At 32.3% G+C, this 19,618-nt stretch overlaps 1 protein-coding gene across 2 annotated transcripts in view; it reads left to right on the top strand.

Moving 5' to 3' along the window:
• Window positions 1-19,618, top strand: part of LOC139487481 (putative sodium-coupled neutral amino acid transporter 10) — a 75,555-nt gene that overhangs the window by 50,883 nt on the left and 5,054 nt on the right. For both annotated transcript variants that reach the window (XM_071272313.1, XM_071272314.1), the window contains exon 14: window positions 2,923-3,276. In XM_071272313.1, coding sequence (XP_071128414.1) covers window positions 2,923-3,276 — 354 coding nt within the window. The remainder of the gene's footprint in view (window positions 1-2,922; window positions 3,277-19,618) is intronic.

Raw genomic sequence — 19,618 nt, 5'->3', positions numbered from 1 at the left:
CCTTTCTGCATCTTACTGTCTTGGTTGAATCTCTCTTTTAAACTATTAATAGTCTGACCAGAAATCAAACTACACTCTGAGGTCAACCTTATGGCCTTCAGCAATGAGAAAAAACAAACAACTTAACTTTAACTGCAAGGAATTGTTGTCTGAGCCCATGGGTCAGTACGCTTTTTGACATTATTTACTTTTCAATAGGACTTTACAATTACATTTTTCAAAATGAGGGATTAGTTTTGGATATGTTTAGTCATTGCAGAGTACATTATTTGAATACTTTGTCATAAAAAGCTTTTTTCAATTCTTCAAAAATATTTGATGACATTTGTTAATGATGTGTGTATGCTGCTGCAGTTTAGTTATATAAAAGTGGCGAAAGATTCCAAAACTTGAAGAGAGACTAACAAAATCATTTCAAAAATGAAAAACAAGGAAAAGATAAGTCTTTAAATCACTACATAAAAAATACAAAAACAGAGCAATACTTACCCAATCAAAAACTAGGAATACTATCAGGTGCTCTGGAAGGTTAAGCAGATCCTGTTTCACATGTGGTACCAGTTATAATAATCTCTATTTTAATCTGCACTTTCTTGTATATCAACACATTTAAATATGCATCTAAAACATAAAACAAACAAATAATAATGAGAGTTTTGTCTTGACAATCTTTTTAACCTTTACTAAATTTTATAAATATGATGGGGGCCTTTGAAGGGGGCTTGCAGGTCTAAATCAAATTTTTTATTTAATATAAGGATTTCGCTATATTTTTTCTATAAATGAACTTTATCTTATACCTAATAGAAAAATGAAATAAAAAATGGGGTCACTGTTCATTTACGCTCACAAATTGCCTTTGAAAAAAACATACATTTTTGTTAATGTCCTTTTTAGCTCACCTGGCCCACAGGGCCAAGTGAGCTTTTCTCATCACTTGGCGTCCGGCGTCGTCGTCCGGCGTCGTCCTTCGTTAACTTTTACAAAAATCTTCTCCTCTGAAACTACTGGGCCAAATTTAACCAAACTTGGCCACAATCATCATTGGGGTATCTAGTTTAAAAAATGTGTCCGGTGACCCAGCCAACCAACCAAGATGGCCGCCATGGCTAAAAATAGAACAATGGGGTAAAATGCAGTTTTTGGCTTATAACTCAAAAACCAAAGCATTTAGAGCAAATCTGACATGGGGGTAATATTGTTTAACGGGTCAAGATCTATCTGCCCTGAAATTTTCAGATGAATCGGACATTCCGTTGTTGGGTTGCTGCCCCTGAAATGGTAATTTTAAGGAAATTTTGCTGTTTTTGGTTATTATCTTGAATATTATTATAGATAGAGACAAAATGTAAACAGCAATAATGTTCAGCAAAGTAAGATCTACAAATAAGTCAACATGACCAAAATGGTCAGTTGACCACTTTAGGAGTTATTGCCCTTTATAGTCAATTTTTAACCATTTTTCGTAAATCTTAGTAATCTTTTAGAAAAATCTTCTCCTCTGAAACTACTGGGCCAAATTTAACCAAACTTAGCCATAATCATCATTGGGGTATCTAGTTAAAAAAATGTGTCCAGTAACTTGGCCAACAAACCAAGATGGCCACCATGGCTAAAAATGGAACATGGGGGTAAAATGCAGTTTTTGGCCTATAACTCAAAAACCAAAGCATTAAGTACAAATCTGACAGGAAGTAAAATTGTTGATCAGGTCACGATCTATCTGCCCTGGAATTTTCAAATGAATCGGATAATCGGTTGTTAGGTTGCTGCCCCTGAATTGAGGAAATTTTGCTGTTTTGTTGTTATTATCTTGAATATATATTATAGATAGAGATAAACTGTAAACAGCAATAATGTACAGCAAAGTAAGAACTAAAAATAAGTCAGTATGACCAAAATACTCAATTGACCCCCTAAGGAGTTATTGCCCTTCATAGTCAATTTTTAACAATTTTCTTAAAATTTGAAGATTTTCAATAACATTTTCCACAGAAAGTACTGTTAAAGAGAGAGATAATTGTAAGCAGCAAGAATGTTTAGTAAAGTAAGATCTACAAACACATCACCATCACCAAAACACAATTTTGTCATGAATCCATCTGTGTCCATTGTTTAATATTCACATAGACCAAGGTGAGCGACACAGGCTCTTTAGAGCCTCTAGTATTCTGTTGAACAAATAGGAGAAATAGTGGTAATATCGAAATAAAAAAAAGAACTAAATTACAGAAATCGCTTAAATTTTACAATTATTTTGTTTATGTACAGCTTATTCGAAAACAACAATAAAAATATAGGTCACCGATGATTAAAAAGATATTTCAATATTAATGCCAAAAAATGGCATTTTTGCACCAAAGGGAGATAAATTGGAGCTTTTTCAATGCTACCTACATTTATAAAGTCACCTGGGGTCAACACGTATTGATTTTTTGGAATGATTTTTGTACCATATGATAAAGTAACAACTACTAAAGGTAATTAATAAAATTTGTAATGAAAAATAAATGTTTATTTTTTTTCTGAAAATCTTATACCCGCGAGTCTCCTTAAATCAAAACATTAATTTTGCTGATTTTTCAGTATCTTGTGATCATGTACCAATATATGATTGATTGATTCAAAAGTTAAATTGCATAATAAAGGGTTGACCTACCATGTCTTCAGTTTGGATGCTAGTAATCTTCTAGTATACCTTGTTTGCTTTATCAATGACTGAATTTAAGTTCTATTGCCATTGTATAATTTGTATTTATTTTTCCTGATTTGTTTTTTTATGTGTCTAATGATTTTATAAAAGGGGGTATACAACTTATATTATCTTCTTAATTCACAATATGGTTCCTACTGTTATAATACCCCATGGCACATAGTTCCAAAGTTGTACTTTGATAGTGTTTAATTTCTTATTTTTTCTAGAATAAAAGTGAGGATGAGAAGATACTTGATAGACAGAAGTTAAACATTAGCATGAAAGACAAAAAGGGAGAAAAGGTTGTTAATACATTAACCAAAATCAAAGATCGACAGAAGTTAGGAGAGAAAGGCAAACAAATAGAAGACATAAAACAGAGTGTTGAAACAGTAAACAAGACTAATAAAACTGAAGGTGTTAAAAAAATAGAATCTGTAAAAGTGGATACAAAGAAGGAGGAAGAAGAAAATAAATTATTGAATGAATTAAAGAAACAGCATGAAGAACAACAGAGATTGATTGATGAACAGAAGAAAATTCTGGCAGAACTGAAAGAACACAAAGAAGTGGACCATAAAGTAAGTAAATTACAGTGACTTGACTGTTAGTGTTGCTCTCCACCAATTGCAATTCATTCAAAATTTTGACCAAATTGCAATTTGTTTTATAAAATCAAATTGTTCAACTGGTCAGAAATTTGAACCAACTGCTGTAGAAAACCACAGCCAAGTCATGAAAGTGCAAGGTGATAAAATAAAACATACTTACAATCCTATAAGACTTTAACTCCACTTTAATGATGTTGAGACAAAATTAGTTTATCAGTTTGTATAGTTATATTATATTCATTTCCATGCTGAAGGGGAACTGTTTATTTTGAATTGCTATTAAATTGTCCAAACTAAGCTTTCATATAGTTTTTCTTTCTAAAAGTATTCTATATTTTTAAGAATCAGACATTATGTGAATTAAAACATTTCATATTCAGTAAAAGAACACAAAGAAGTGGACCATAAAGTAAGTAAATCAAGGGAGACAATAATACAGAAACTAGAAGAACAAAAAGAAGTGGACCATAAAGTAAGTAAATCAAGGGAGACAATAATACAGAAACTAGAAGAACACAAAGAAGTGGACCATAAAGTAAGTAAATCAAGGGAGACAATAATACAGAAACTAGAAGAACACAAAGAAGTGGACCATAAAGTAAGTAAATCAAGGGAGACAATAATACAGAAACTAGAAGAACACAAAGAAGTGGACCATAAAGTAAGTAAATCAAGGGAGACAATAATACAGAAACTAAAAGAACACAAAGAAGTGGACCATAAAGTAAGTAAATCAAGGGAGACAATAATACAGAAACTAAAAGAACACAAAGAAGTGGACCATAAAGTAAGTAAATCAAGGGAGACAATAATACAGAAACTGAAAGAACACTAAGAAGTGGACCATACAGTCAGTAAATCAAGGGAGACAATAATATAGAAACTAGAAGAACACAAAGAAGTGGACCATAAAGTAAGTAAATCAAGGGAGACAATAATACAGAAACTAGAAGAACACAAAGAAGTGGACCATAAAGTAAGTAAATCAAGGGAGACAATAAAACAGAAACTAGAAGAACACAAAGAAGTGGACCATAAAGTAAGTTAATCAAGAGAGACAATAATACAGAAACTAGAAGAACACAAAGAAGTGGACCATAAAGTAAGTAAATCAAGGGAGACAATAATACAGAAACTAGAAGAACACAAAGAAGTGGACCATAAAGTAAGTTAATCAAGGGAGACAATAATACAGAAACTAGAAGAACACAAAGAAGTGGACCATAAAGTAAGTAAACCAAGGGAGACAATAATACAGAAAATAAGAAGACAAAGAAGTGGACCATAAAGTAAGTAAATCAAGGGAGACAATAAAACAGAAACTAGAAGAAGACAAAGAAGTGGACCATAAAATAAGTAAATCAAGGGAGACAATAATACAGAAACTAGAAGAACACAAAGAAGTGGACCATAAAGTAAGTAAATCAAGGGAGACAATAATACAGAAACTAGAAGAACACAAAGAAGTGGACCATAAAGTAAGTAAATCAAGGTAGACAATAATACAGAAACTAGAAGAACACAAAGAAGTGGACCATAAAGTAAGTAAATCAAAGGAGACAATAATACAGAAACTAGAAGAACACAAAGAAGTGGACCATAAAGTAAGTAAATCAAGGTAGACAATAATACAGAAACTAGAAGAACACAAAGAAGTGGACCATAAAGTAAGTAAATCAAAGGAGACAATAATACAGAAACTAGAAGAACACAAAGAAGTGGACCATAAAGTAAGTAAATCAAAGGAGACAATAATACAGAAACTAGAAGAACACAAAGAAGTGGACCATAAAGTAAGTTAATCAAGGGAGACAATAATACAGAAACTAGAAGAACACAAAGAAGTGGACCATAAAGTAAGTTAATCAAGGTAGACAATAATACAGAAAATAAGAACACAAAGAAGTGGACCATAAAGTAAGTTAATCAAGGGAGACAATAATATAGAAACTAGAAGAACACAAATAGTGGACCATAAAGTAAGTAAATCAAGGGAGACAATAAAACAGAAACTAGAAGAACACAAAGAAATGGACCATAAAGTAAGTTAATCAAGGGAGACAATAATACAGAAACTAGAAGAACACAAAGAAGTGGACCATAAAGTAAGTAAATCAAGGGAGACACTAATCCAGAAACTAGAAGAACACAAAGAAATGGACCATAAAGTAAGTAAATCAAGGGAGACAATAATAGAGAAACTGAAAGAACACAAAGAAGTGGACCATAAAGTAACTAAATCAAGGGAGACAATAATACAGAAACTGAAAGAACACAAAGAAGTGGACCATAAAGTAAGTAAATCAAGGGAGACAATAATAGAGAAACTAGAAGAACACAAATAGTGGACCATAAAGTAAGTAAATCAAGGGAGACAATAAAACAGAAACTAGAAGAACACAAATAGTGGACCATAAAGTAAGTAAATCAAGGGAGACAATAATACAGAAACTAGAAGAACACAAAGAAGTGGACCATAAAGTAAGTAAATCAAGGGAGACAATAAAACAGAAACTAGAAGAACACAAAGAAGTGGACCATAAAGTAAGTAAATCAAGGGAGACAAAAATACAGAAACTAAAAGAACACAAAGAAGTGGACCATAAAGTAAGTAAATCAAGGGAGACAATAAAACAGAAACTAGAAGAACACAAAGAAGTGGACCATAAAGTAAGTAAATCAAGGGAGACAAAAATCCAGAAACTAGAAGAACACAAAGAAGTGGACCATAAAGTAAGTAAATCAAGGGAGACAATAATAGAGAAACTAGAAGAACACAAATAGTGGACCATAAAGTAAGTAAATCAAGGGAGACAATAAAACAGAAACTAGAAGAACACAAATAGTGGACCATAAAGTAAGTAAATCAAGGGAGACAATAAAACAGAAACTAGAAGAACACAAAGAAGTGGACCATAAAGTAAGTTAATCAAGGCAGACAATAATACAGAAACTAAAAGAACACAAAGAAGTGTACCATAAAGTAAGTAAATCAAGGTAGACAATAATATAGAAACTAAAAGAACACAAATAGTGGACCATAAAGTAAGTAAATCAAGGTAGACAATAATACAGAAACTAGAAGAACACAAAGAAGTGGACCATAAAGTAAGTAAATCAAGGGAGACAATAAAACAGAAACTAGAAGAACACAAAGAAGTGGACCATAAAGTAAGTAAATCAAGGGAGACAATAATATAGAAACTAGAAGAACACAAAGAAGTGGACCATAAAGTAAGTAAATCAAGGGAGACAATAATATAGAAACATGAAGAACACAAATAGTGGACCATAAAGTAAGTAAATCAAGGGAGACAATAAAACAGAAACTAGAAGAACACAAAGAAATGGACCATAAAGTAAGTTAATCAAGGGAGACAATAATACAGAAACTAGAAGAACACAAAGAAGTGGACCATAAAGTAAGTAAATCAAGGGAGACACTAATCCAGAAACTAGAAGAACACAAAGAAGTGGACCATAAAGTAAGTAAATCAAGGGAGACAATAATACAGAAACTAGAAGAACACAAAGAAGTGGACCATAAAGTAAGTAAATCAAGGGAGACAATAATACAGAAACTAGAAGAACACAAAGAAGTGGACCATAAAGTAAGTAAATCAAGGGAGACAATAATAGAGAAACTAGAAGAACACAAATAGTGGACCATAAAGTAAGTAAATCAAGGGAGACAATAAAACAGAAACTAGAAGAACACAAATAGTGGACCATAAAGTAAGTAAATCAAGGGAGACAATAATACAGAAACTGAAAGAACACAAAGAAGTGGACCATAAAGTAAGTTAATCAAGGGAGACAATAATATAGAAACTAGAAGAACACAAAGAAGTGGACCATAAAGTAAGTAAATCAAGGGAGACAATAATATAGAAACTAGAAGAACACAAATAGTGGACCATAAAGTAAGTAAATCAAGGGAGACAATAAAACAGAAACTAGAAGAACACAAAGAAATGGACCATAAAGTAAGTTAATCAAGGGAGACAATAATACAGAAACTAGAAGAACACAAAGAAGTGTACCATAAAGTAAGTAAATCAAGGTAGACAATAATATAGAAACTAAAAGAACACAAATAGTGGACCATAAAGTAAGTAAATCAAGGTAGACAATAATACAGAAACTAGAAGAACACAAAGAAGTGGACCATAAAGTAAGTAAATCAAAGGAGACAATAATACAGAAACTGAAAGAACACAAAGAAGTGGACCATAAAGTAAGTAAATCAAGGGAGACAATAATACAGAAACTAGAAGAACACAAAGAAGTGGACCATAAAGTAAGTAAATCAAAGGAGACAATAATACAGAAACTAGAAGAACACAAAGAAGAGGACCATAAAGTAAGTTAATCAAGGCAGACAATAATACAGAAACTAGAAGAACACAAAGAAGTGGACCATAAAGTAAGTAAATCAAGGGAGACAATAATACAGAAACTAGAAGAACACAAAGAAGTGGACCATAAAATAAGTTAATCAAGGGAGACAATAATACAGAAACTAGAAGAACACAAAGAAGTGGACCATAAAGTAAGTTAATCAAGGGAGACAATAATATAGAAACTAGAAGAACACAAAGAAGTGGACCATAAAGTAAGTAAATCAAGGGAGACAATAAAACAGAAACTAGAAGAACACAAAGAAGTGGACCATAAAGTAAGTAAATCAAGGGAGACAATAATACAGAAACTAGAAGAAGACAAAGAAGTGGACCATAAAGTAAGTAAATCAAGGGAGACAATAATACAGAAACTAGAAGAACACAAAGAAGTGGACCATAAAGTAAGTAAATCAAGGGAGACAATAATACAGAAACTAGAAGAACACAAAGAAGTGGACCATAAAGTAAGTAAATCAAGGTAGACAATAATACAGAAACTAGAAGAACACAAAGAAGTGGACCATAAAGTAAGTAAATCAAGGTAGACAATAATACAGAAACTAGAAGAACACAAAGAAGTGGACCATAAAGTAAGTAATTCAAGGTAGACAATAATACAGAAACTAGAAGAACACAAAGAAGTGGACCATAAAGTAAGTAAATTAAGGGAGACAATAATTCAAAACTAGAAGAACACAAAGAAGTGGACCATACAGTAAGTTAATCAAGGGAGACAATAATACAGAAACTAGAAGAACACAAAGAAGTGGACCATAAAGTAAGTAAATCAAGGGAGACAATAATACAGAAACTAGAAGAACACAAAGAAGTGGACCATAAAGTAAGTAAATCAAGGGAGACAATAAAACAGAAACTAGAAGAACACAAAGAAGTGGACCATAAAGTAAGTAAATCAAGGGAGACAAAAATACAGAAACTAAAAGAACACAAAGAAGTGGACCATAAAGTAAGTAAATCAAGGGAGACAATAATATAGAAACTAGAAGAACACAAAGAAGTGGACCATAAAGTAAGTAAATCAAGGGAGACAATAAAACAGAAACTAGAAGAACACAAAGAAGTGGACCATAAAGTAAGTTAATCAAGGCAGACAATAATACAGAAACTAAAAGAACACAAAGAAGTGTACCATAAAGTAAGTAAATCAAGGTAGACAATAATATAGAAACTAAAAGAACACAAATAGTGGACCATAAAGTAAGTAAATCAAGGTAGACAATAATACAGAAACTAGAAGAACACAAAGAAGTGGACCATAAAGTAAGTAAATCAAGGGAGACAATAAAACAGAAACTAGAAGAACACAAAGAAGTGGACCATAAAGTAAGTAAATTAAGGGAGACAATAATATAGAAACTAGAAGAACACAAAGAAGTGGACCATAAAGTAAGTAAATCAAGGGAGACAATAATATAGAAACTAGAAGAACACAAATAGTGGACCATAAAGTAAGTAAATCAAGGGAGACAATAAAACAGAAACTAGAAGAACACAAAGAAATGGACCATAAAGTAAGTTAATCAAGGGAGACAATAATACAGAAACTAGAAGAACACAAAGAAGTGGACCATAAAGTAAGTTAATCAAGGGAGACAATAATAGAGAAACTAGAAGAACACAAATAGTGGACCATAAAGTAAGTAAATCAAGGGAGACAATAAAACAGAAACTAGAAGAACACAAATAGTGGACCATAAAGTAAGTAAATCAAGGGAGACAATAATACAGAAACTAGAAGAACACAAAGAAGTGGACCATAAAGTAAGTAAATCAAGGGAGACAATAAAACAGAAACTAGAAGAACACAAAGAAGTGGACCATCAAGTAAGTAAATCAAGGGAGACAAAAATACAGAAACTAAAAGAACACAAAGAAGTGGACCATAAAGTAAGTAAATCAAGGGAGACAATAATACAGAAACTAGAAGAACACAAAGAAGTGGACCATAAAGTAAGTAAATCAAGGGAGACAATAATATAGAAACTAGAAGAACACAAAGAAGTGGACCATAAAGTAAGTAAATCAAGGGAGACAATAATAGAGAAACTAGAAGAACACAAATAGTGGACCATAAAGTAAGTAAATCAAGGGAGACAATAAAACAGAAACTAGAAGAACACAAATAGTGGACCATAAAGTAAGTAAATCAAGGGAGACAATAATACAGAAACTAGAAGAACACAAAGAAGTGGACCATAAAGTAAGTAAATCAAGGGAGACAATAAAACAGAAACTAGAAGAACACAAAGAAGTGGACCATAAAGTAAGTAAATCAAGGGAGACAAAAATACAGAAACTAAAAGAACACAAAGAAGTGGACCATAAAGTAAGTAAATCAAGGGAGACAATAATACAGAAACTAGAAGAACACAAAGAAGTGGACCATAAAGTAAGTAAATCAAGGGAGACAATAATATAGAAACTAGAAGAACACAAAGAAGTGGACCATAAAGTAAGTAAATCAAGGGAGACAATAAAACAGAAACTAGAAGAACACAAAGAAGTGGACCATAAAGTAAGTTAATCAAGGCAGACAATAATACAGAAACTAAAAGAACACAAAGAAGTGTACCATAAAGTAAGTAAATCAAGGTAGACAATAATATAGAAACTAAAAGAACACAAATAGTGGACCATAAAGTAAGTAAATCAAGGTAGACAATAATACAGAAACTAGAAGAACACAAAGAAGTGGACCATAAAGTAAGTAAATCAAGGGAGACAATAAAACAGAAACTAGAAGAACACAAAGAAGTGGACCATAAAGTAAGTAAATCAAGGGAGACAATAATATAGAAACTAGAAGAACACAAAGAAGTGGACCATAAAGTAAGTAAATCAAGGGAGACAATAATATAGAAACTAGAAGAACACAAATAGTGGACCATAAAGTAAGTAAATCAAGGGAAACAATAAAACAGAAACTAGAAGAACACAAAGAAATGGACCATAAAGTAAGTTAATCAAGGGAGACAATAATACAGAAACTAGAAGAACACAAAGAAGTGGACCATAAAGTAAGTAAATCAAGGGAGACACTAATCCAGAAACTAGAAGAACACAAAGAAGTGGACCATAAAGTAAGTAAATCAAGGGAGACAATAATACAGAAACTAGAAGAACACAAAGAAGTGGACCATAAAGTAAGTAAATCAAGGGAGACAATAATACAGAAACTAGAAGAACACAAAGAAGTGGACCATAAAGTAAGTAAATCAAGGGAGACAATAATAGAGAAACTAGAAGACCACAAATAGTGGACCATAAAGTAAGTAAATCAAGGGAGACAATAAAACAGAAACTAGAAGAACACAAATAGTGGACCATAAAGTAAGTAAATCAAGGGAGACAATAATACAGAAACTGAAAGAACACAAAGAAGTGGACCATAAAGTAAGTTAATCAAGGGAGACAATAATATAGAAACTAGAAGAACACAAAGAAGTGGACCATAAAGTAAGTAAATCAAGGGAGACAATAATATAGAAACTAGAAGAACACAAATAGTGGACCATAAAGTAAGTAAATCAAGGGAGACAATAAAACAGAAACTAGAAGAACACAAAGAAATGGACCATAAAGTAAGTTAATCAAGGGAGACAATAATACAGAAACTAGAAGAACACAAAGAAGTGTACCATAAAGTAAGTAAATCAAGGTAGACAATAATATAGAAACTAAAAGAACACAAATAGTGGACCATAAAGTAAGTAAATCAAGGTAGACAATAATACAGAAACTAGAAGAACACAAAGAAGTGGACCATAAAGTAAGTAAATCAAGGGAGACAATAATATAGAAACTGAAAGAACACAAAGAAGTGGACCATAAAGTAAGTAAATCAAGGGAGACAATAAAACAGAAACTAGAAGAACACAAAGAAGTGGACCATAAAGTAAGTAAATCAAGGGAGACAATAATACAGAAACTAGAAGAACACAAAGAAGTGGACCATAAAGTAAGTAAATCAAGGTAGACAATAATACAGAAACTAGAAAAACACAAAGAAGTGGACCATAAAGTAAGTAAATCAAGGGAGACAATAATACAGAAACTAGAAGAACACAAAGAAGTGGACCATAAAGTAAGTAAATCAAGGGAGACAATAATATAAAAACTAGAAGAACACAAAGAAGTGGACCATAAAGTAAGTAAATCAAGGGAGACAATAATACAGAAACTAGAAGAACACAAAGAAGTGGACCATAAAGTAAGTAAATCAAGGGAGACAATAATACAGAAACTAGAAGAACACAAATAGTGGACCATAAAGTAAGTAAATCAAGGGAGACAATAATATAGAAACTAGAAGAACACAAAGAAGTGGACCATAAAGTAAGTAAATCAAGGGAGACAATAATATAGAAACTAGAAGAACACAAAGAAGTGGACCATAAAGTAAGTAAATCAAGGGAGACAATAATATAGAAACTAGAAGAACACAAATAGTGGACCATAAAGTAAGTAAATCAAGGGAGACAATAATACAGAAACTAGAAGAACACAAAGACGTGGACCATAAAGTAAGTTAATCAAGGGAGACAATAATATAGAAACTAGAAGAACACAAAGAAGTGGACCATAAAGTTAGTAAATCAAGGGAGACAATAATATAGTAACTAGAAGAACACAAAGAAGTGGACCATAAAGTAAGTAAATCAAGGGAGACAATAATATAGAAACTAGAAGAACACAAATAGTGGACCATAAAGTAAGTAAATCAAGGGAGACAATAATATAGAAACTAGAAGAACACAAAGAAGTGGACCATAAAGTAAGTTAATCAAGGCAGACAATAATACAGAAACTAAAAGAACACAAAGAAGTGGACCATAAAGTAAGTAAATCAAGGGAGACAATAATACAGAAACTAGAAGAACACAAAGAAGTGGACCATAAAGTAAGTAAATCAAGGGAGACAATAATACAGAAACTAGAAGAACACAAAGAAGTGGACCATAAAGTAAGTAAATCAAGGGAGACAATAAAACAGAAACTAGAAGAACACAAAGAAGTGGACCATAAAGTAAGTAAATCAAGGGAGACAATAAAACAGAAACTAGAAGAACACAAAGAAGTGGACCATAAAGTAAGTAAATCAAGGGAGACAATAAAACAGAAACTAGAAGAACACAAAGAAGTGGACCATAAAGTAAGTAAATCAAGGGAGACAATAAAACAGAAACTAGAAGAACACAAAGAAGTGGACCATAAAGTAAGTAAATCAAGGGATACAATAATATAGAAACTAGAAGAACACAAAGAAGTGGACCATAAAGTAAGTAAATCAAGGGAGACAATAATATAGAAACTAGAAGAACACAAAGAAGTGGACCATTAAGTAAGTTAATCAAGGGAGACAATAATACAGAAACTAAAAGAACACAAAGAAGTGGACCATAAAGTAAGTAAATCAAGGGAGACAATAATTCAAAACTAGAAGAACACAAAGAAGTGGACCATAAAGTAAGTAAATCAAGGGAGACACTAATCCAGAAACTAGAAGAACACAAAGAAGTGGACCATAAAGTAAGTTAATCAAGGGAGACAATAATATAGAAACTAGAAGAACACAAAGAAGTGGACCATAAAGTAAGTAAATCAAGGGAGACAATAATATAGAAACTAGAAGAACACAAAGAAGTGGACCATAAAGTAAGTTAATCAAGGGAGACAATAATACAGAAACTAAAAGAACACAAAGAAGTGGACCATAAAGTAAGTAAATCAAGGGAGACAATAATTCAAAACTAGAAGAACACAAAGAAGTGGACCATAAAGTAAGTAAATCAAGGGAGACACTAATCCAGAAACAAGAAGAACACAAAGAAGTGGACCATAAAGTAAGTTAATCAAGGGAGACAATAATACAGAAACTAAAAGAACACAAAGAAGTGGACCATAAAGTAAGTAAACCAAGGGAGACAATAATACAGAAAATAAGAAGACAAAGAAGTGGACCATAAAGTAAGTAAATCAAGGGAGACAATAATATAGAAACTAGAAGAACACAAAGAAGTGGACCATAAAGTAAGTAAATCAAGGGAGACAATAATACAGAAACTAGAAGAACACAAAGAAGTGGACCATAAAGTAAGTAAATCAAGGGAGACAATAAAACAGAAACTAGAAGAACACAAAGAAGTGGACCATAAAGTAAGTAAATCAAGGGAGACAATAATACAGAAACTAGAAGAACACAAAGAAATGGACCATAAAGTAAGTTAATCAAGGGAGACACTAATCCAGAAACTAGAAGAACACAAATAGTGGACCATAAAGTAAGTAAATCAAGGGAGACAATAATATAGAAACTAGAAGAACACAAAGAAGTGGACCATAAAGTAAGTAAATCAAGGGAGACAATAATACAGAAACTAGAAGAACACAAAGAAGTGGACCATAAAGTAAGTAAATCAAGGGAGACAATAATACAGAAACTAGAAGAACACAAAGAAATGGACCATAAAGTAAGTTAATCAAGGGAGACACTAATCCAGAAACTAGAAGAACACAAATAGTGGACCATAAAGTAAGTAAATCAAGGGAGACAATAATATAGAAACTAGAAGAACACAAAGAAGTGGACCATAAAGTAAGTAAATCAAGGGAGACAATAATACAGAAACTAGAAGAACACAAAGAAGTGGACCATAAAGTAAGTAAATCAAGAGAGACAATAATACAGAAACTAGAAGAACACAAAGAAGTGGACCTCAAAGTAAGTAAATCAAGGGAGACAATAATATAGAAACTAGAAGAACACAAAGAAGTGGACCATAAAGTAAGTAAATCAAGGGAGACAATAATACAGAAACTAGAAGAACACAAAGAAGTGGACCATAAAGTAAGTCAATCAAGGGAGACAATAATATAGAAACTAGAAGAACACAAAGAAGTGGACCATAAAGTAAGTTAATCAAGGCAGACAATAATACAGAAACTAAAAGAACACAAAGAAGTGTACCATAAAGTAAGTAAATCAAGGTAGACAATAATAAAGAAACTAAAAGAACACAAATAGTGGACCATAAAGTAAGTAAATCAAGGGAGACAATAATACAGAAACTAGAAGAACACAAAGAAGTGGACCATAAAGTAAGTAAATCAAGGGAGACAATAATATAGAAACTGAAAGAACACAAAGAAGTGGACCATACAGTAAGTTAATCAAGGGAGACAATAATACAGAAACTAGAAGAACACAAAGAAGTGGACCATAAAGTAAGTAAATCAAGGGAGACAATAATACAGAAACTAGAAGAACACAAAGAAGTGGACCATAAAGTAAGTTAATCAAGGGAGACAATAATACAGAAACTAGAAGAACACAAAGAAGAGGACCATAAAGTAAGTAAATCAAGGGAGACAATAATATAGAAACTGAAAGAACACAAAGAAGTGGACCATAAAGTAAGTAAATCAAGGGAGACAATAATACAGAAACTAAAAGAACACAAAGAAGTGGACCATAAAGTAAGTAAATCAAAGGAGACAATAATACAGAAACTAGAAGAACACAAAGAAGTGGACCATAAAGTAAGTAAATCAAGGGAGACAATAATACAGAAACTGAAAGAACACAAAGAAGTGGACCATAAAGTAAGTTAATCAAGGGAGACAATAATACAGAAACTAAAAGAACACAAAGAAGAGGACCATAAAGTAAGTAAATCAAGGGAGACAATAATTCAGAAACTGAAACAACACAAAGAAGTGGACCATAAAGTAAGTAAATCAAGGGAGACAATAATACAGAAACTAGAAGAACACAAAGAAGTGGACCATAAAGTAAGTAAATCAAGGGAGACAATAATACAGAAACTAGAAGAACACAAAGAAGTGGACCATAAAGTAAGTAAATCAAGGGAGACAATAATACAGAAACTAGAAGAACACAAAGAAGTGGACCATAAAGTAAGTAAATCAAGGGAGACAATAATATAGAAACTAGAAGAACACAAATAGTGGACCATAAAGTAAGTAAATCAAGGGAGACAATAATATAGAAACTAGAAGAACACAAAGAAGTGGACCATAAAGTAAGTTAATCAAGGCAGACAATAATACAGAAACTAAAAGAACACAAAGAAGTGGACCATAAAGTAAGTAAATCAAGGGAGACAATAATACAGAAACTAGAAGAACACAAAGAAGTGGACCATAAAGTAAGTAAATCAAGGGAGACAATAATACAGAAACTAGAAGAACACAAAGAAGTGGACCATAAAGTAAGTAAATCAAGGGAGACAATAAAACAGAAACTAGAAGAACACAAAGAAGTGGACCATAAAGTAAGTAAATCAAGGGAGACAATAAAACAGAAACTAGAAGAACACAAAGAAGTGGACCATAAAGTAAGTAAATCAAGGGAGACAATAAAACAGAAACTAGAAGAACACAAAGAAGTGGACCATAAAGTAAGTAAATCAAGGGAGACAATAAAACAGAAACTAGAAGAACACAAAGAAGTGGACCATAAAGTAAGTAAATCAAGGGATACAATAATATAGAAACTAGAAGAACACAAAGAAGTGGACCATAAAGTAAGTAAATCAAGGGAGACAATAATATAGAAACTAGAAGAACACAAAGAAGTGGACCATTAAGTAAGTTAATCAAGGGAGACAATAATACAGAAACTAAAAGAACACAAAGAAGTGGACCATAAAGTAAGTAAATCAAGGGAGACAATAATTCAAAACTAGAAGAACACAAAGAAGTGGACCATAAAGTAAGTAAATCAAGGGAGACACTAATCCAGAAACTAGAAGAACACAAAGAAGTGGACCATAAAGTAAGTTAATCAAGGGAGACAATAATATAGAAACTAGAAGAACACAAAGAAGTGGACCATAAAGTAAGTAAATCAAGGGAGACAATAATATAGAAACTAGAAGAACACAAAGAAGTGGACCATAAAGTAAGTTAATCAAGGGAGACAATAATACAGAAACTAAAAGAACACAAAGAAGTGGACCATAAAGTAAGTAAATCAAGGGAGACAATAATTCAAAACTAGAAGAACACAAAGAAGTGGACCATAAAGTAAGTAAATCAAGGGAGACACTAATCCAGAAACAAGAAGAACACAAAGAAGTGGACCATAAAGTAAGTTAATCAAGGGAGACAATAATACAGAAACTAAAAGAACACAAAGAAGTGGACCATAAAGTAAGTAAACCAAGGGAGACAATAATACAGAAAATAAGAAGACAAAGAAGTGGACCATAAAGTAAGTAAATCAAGGGAGACAATAATATAGAAACTAGAAGAACACAAAGAAGTGGACCATAAAGTAAGTAAATCAAGGGAGACAATAATACAGAAACTAGAAGAACACAAAGAAGTGGACCATAAAGTAAGTAAATCAAGGGAGACAATAAAACAGAAACTAGAAGAACACAAAGAAGTGGACCATAAAGTAAGTAAATCAAGGGAGACAATAATACAGAAACTAGAAGAACACAAAGAAATGGACCATAAAGTAAGTTAATCAAGGGAGACACTAATCCAGAAACTAGAAGAACACAAATAGTGGACCATAAAGTAAGTAAATCAAGGGAGACAATAATATAGAAACTAGAAGAACACAAAGAAGTGGACCATAAAGTAAGTAAATCAAGGGAGACAATAATACAGAAACTAGAAGAACACAAAGAAGTGGACCATAAAGTAAGTAAATCAAGGGAGACAATAATACAGAAACTAGAAGAACACAAAGAAATGGACCATAAAGTAAGTTAATCAAGGGAGACACTAATCCAGAAACTAGAAGAACACAAATAGTGGACCATAAAGTAAGTAAATCAAGGGAGACAATAATATAGAAACTAGAAGAACACAAAGAAGTGGACCATAAAGTAAGTAAATCAAGGGAGACAATAATACAGAAACTAGAAGAACACAAAGAAGTGGACCATAAAGTAAGTAAATCAAGAGAGACAATAATACAGAAACTAGAAGAACACAAAGAAGTGGACCTCAAAGTAAGTAAATCAAGGGAGACAATAATATAGAAACTAGAAGAACACAAAGAAGTGGACCATAAAGTAAGTAAATCAAGGGAGACAATAATACAGAAACTAGAAGAACACAAAGAAGTGGACCATAAAGTAAGTCAATCAAGGGAGACAATAATATAGAAACTAGAAGAACACAAAGAAGTGGACCATAAAGTAAGTTAATCAAGGCAGACAATAATACAGAAACTAAAAGAACACAAAGAAGTGTACCATAAAGTAAGTAAATCAAGGTAGACAATAATAAAGAAACTAAAAGAACACAAATAGTGGACCATAAAGTAAGTAAATCAAGGGAGACAATAATACAGAAACTAGAAGAACACAAAGAAGTGGACCATAAAGTAAGTAAATCAAGGGAGACAATAATATAGAAACTGAAAGAACACAAAGAAGTGGACCATACAGTAAGTTAATCAAGGGAGACAATAATACAGAAACTAGAAGAACACAAAGAAGTGGACCATAAAGTAAGTAAATCAAGGGAGACAATAATACAGAAACTAGAAGAACACAAAGAAGTGGACCATAAAGTAAGTTAATCAAGGGAGACAATAATACAGAAACTAGAAGAACACAAAGAAGAGGACCATAAAGTAAGTAAATCAAGGGAGACAATAATATAGAAACTGAAAGAACACAAAGAAGTGGACCATAAAGTAAGTAAATCAAGGGAGACAATAATACAGAAACTAAAAGAACACAAAGAAGTGGACCATAAAGTAAGTAAATCAAAGGAGACAATAATACAGAAACTAGAAGAACACAAAGAAGTGGACCATAAAGTAAGTAAATCAAGGGAGACAATAATACAGAAACTGAAAGAACACAAAGAAGTGGACCATAAAGTAAGTTAATCAAGGGAGACAATAATACAGAAACTAAAAGAACACAAAGAAGAGGACCATAAAGTAAGTAAATCAAGGGAGACAATAATTCAGAAACTGAAACAACACAAAGAAGTGGACCATAAAGTAAGTAAATCAAGGGAGACAATAATACAGAAACTAGAAGAACACAAAGAAGTGGACCATAAAGTAAGTAAATCAAGGGAGACAATAATACAGAAACTAGAAGAACACAAAGAAGTGGACCATAAAGTAAGTAAATCAAGGGAGACAATAATACAGAAACTAGAAGAACACAAAGAAGTGGACCATAAAGTAAGTAAATCAAGGGAGACAATAATACAGAAACTAGAAGAACACAAAGAAGTGGACCATAAAGTAAGTAAATCAAGGGAGACAATAATAGAGAAACTAGAAGAACACAAATAGTGGACCATAAAGTAAGTAAATCAAGGGAGACAATAAAACAGAAACTAGAAGAACACAAAGAAGTGGACCATAAAGTAAGTTAATCAAGGCAGACAATAATACAGAAACTAAAAGAACACAAAGAAGTGTACCATAAAGTAAGTAAATCAAGTTAGACAATAATAAAGAAACTAAAAGAACACAAATAGTGGACCATAAAGTAAGTAAATCAAGGGAGACAATAATACAGAAACTAGAAGAACACAAAGAAGTGGACCATAAAGTAAGTAAATCAAGGGAGACAATAATATAGAAACTGAAAGAACACAAAGAAGTGGACCATACAGTAAGTTAATCAAGGGAGACAATAATACAGAAACTAGAAGAACACAAAGAAGTGGACCATAAAGTAAGTAAATCAAGGGAGACAATAATACAGAAACTAGAAGAACACAAAGAAATGGACCATAAAGTAAGTAAATCAAGGGAGACAATAATATAGAAACTAGAAGAACACAAAGAAGTGGACCATAAAGTAACTAAATCAAGGGAGACAATAATATAGAAACTAGAAGAACACAAAGAAGTGGACCATAAAGTAAGTTAATCA

Source organism: Mytilus edulis, chromosome 9, assembly GCF_963676685.1.
Source record: "Mytilus edulis chromosome 9, xbMytEdul2.2, whole genome shotgun sequence".
Taxonomy (NCBI): Eukaryota; Metazoa; Mollusca; class Bivalvia; order Mytilida; family Mytilidae; genus Mytilus; species Mytilus edulis.
Note: the sequence above shows the minus strand (reverse complement) of the source record. Positions and strands in the feature narration are given on the sequence as shown.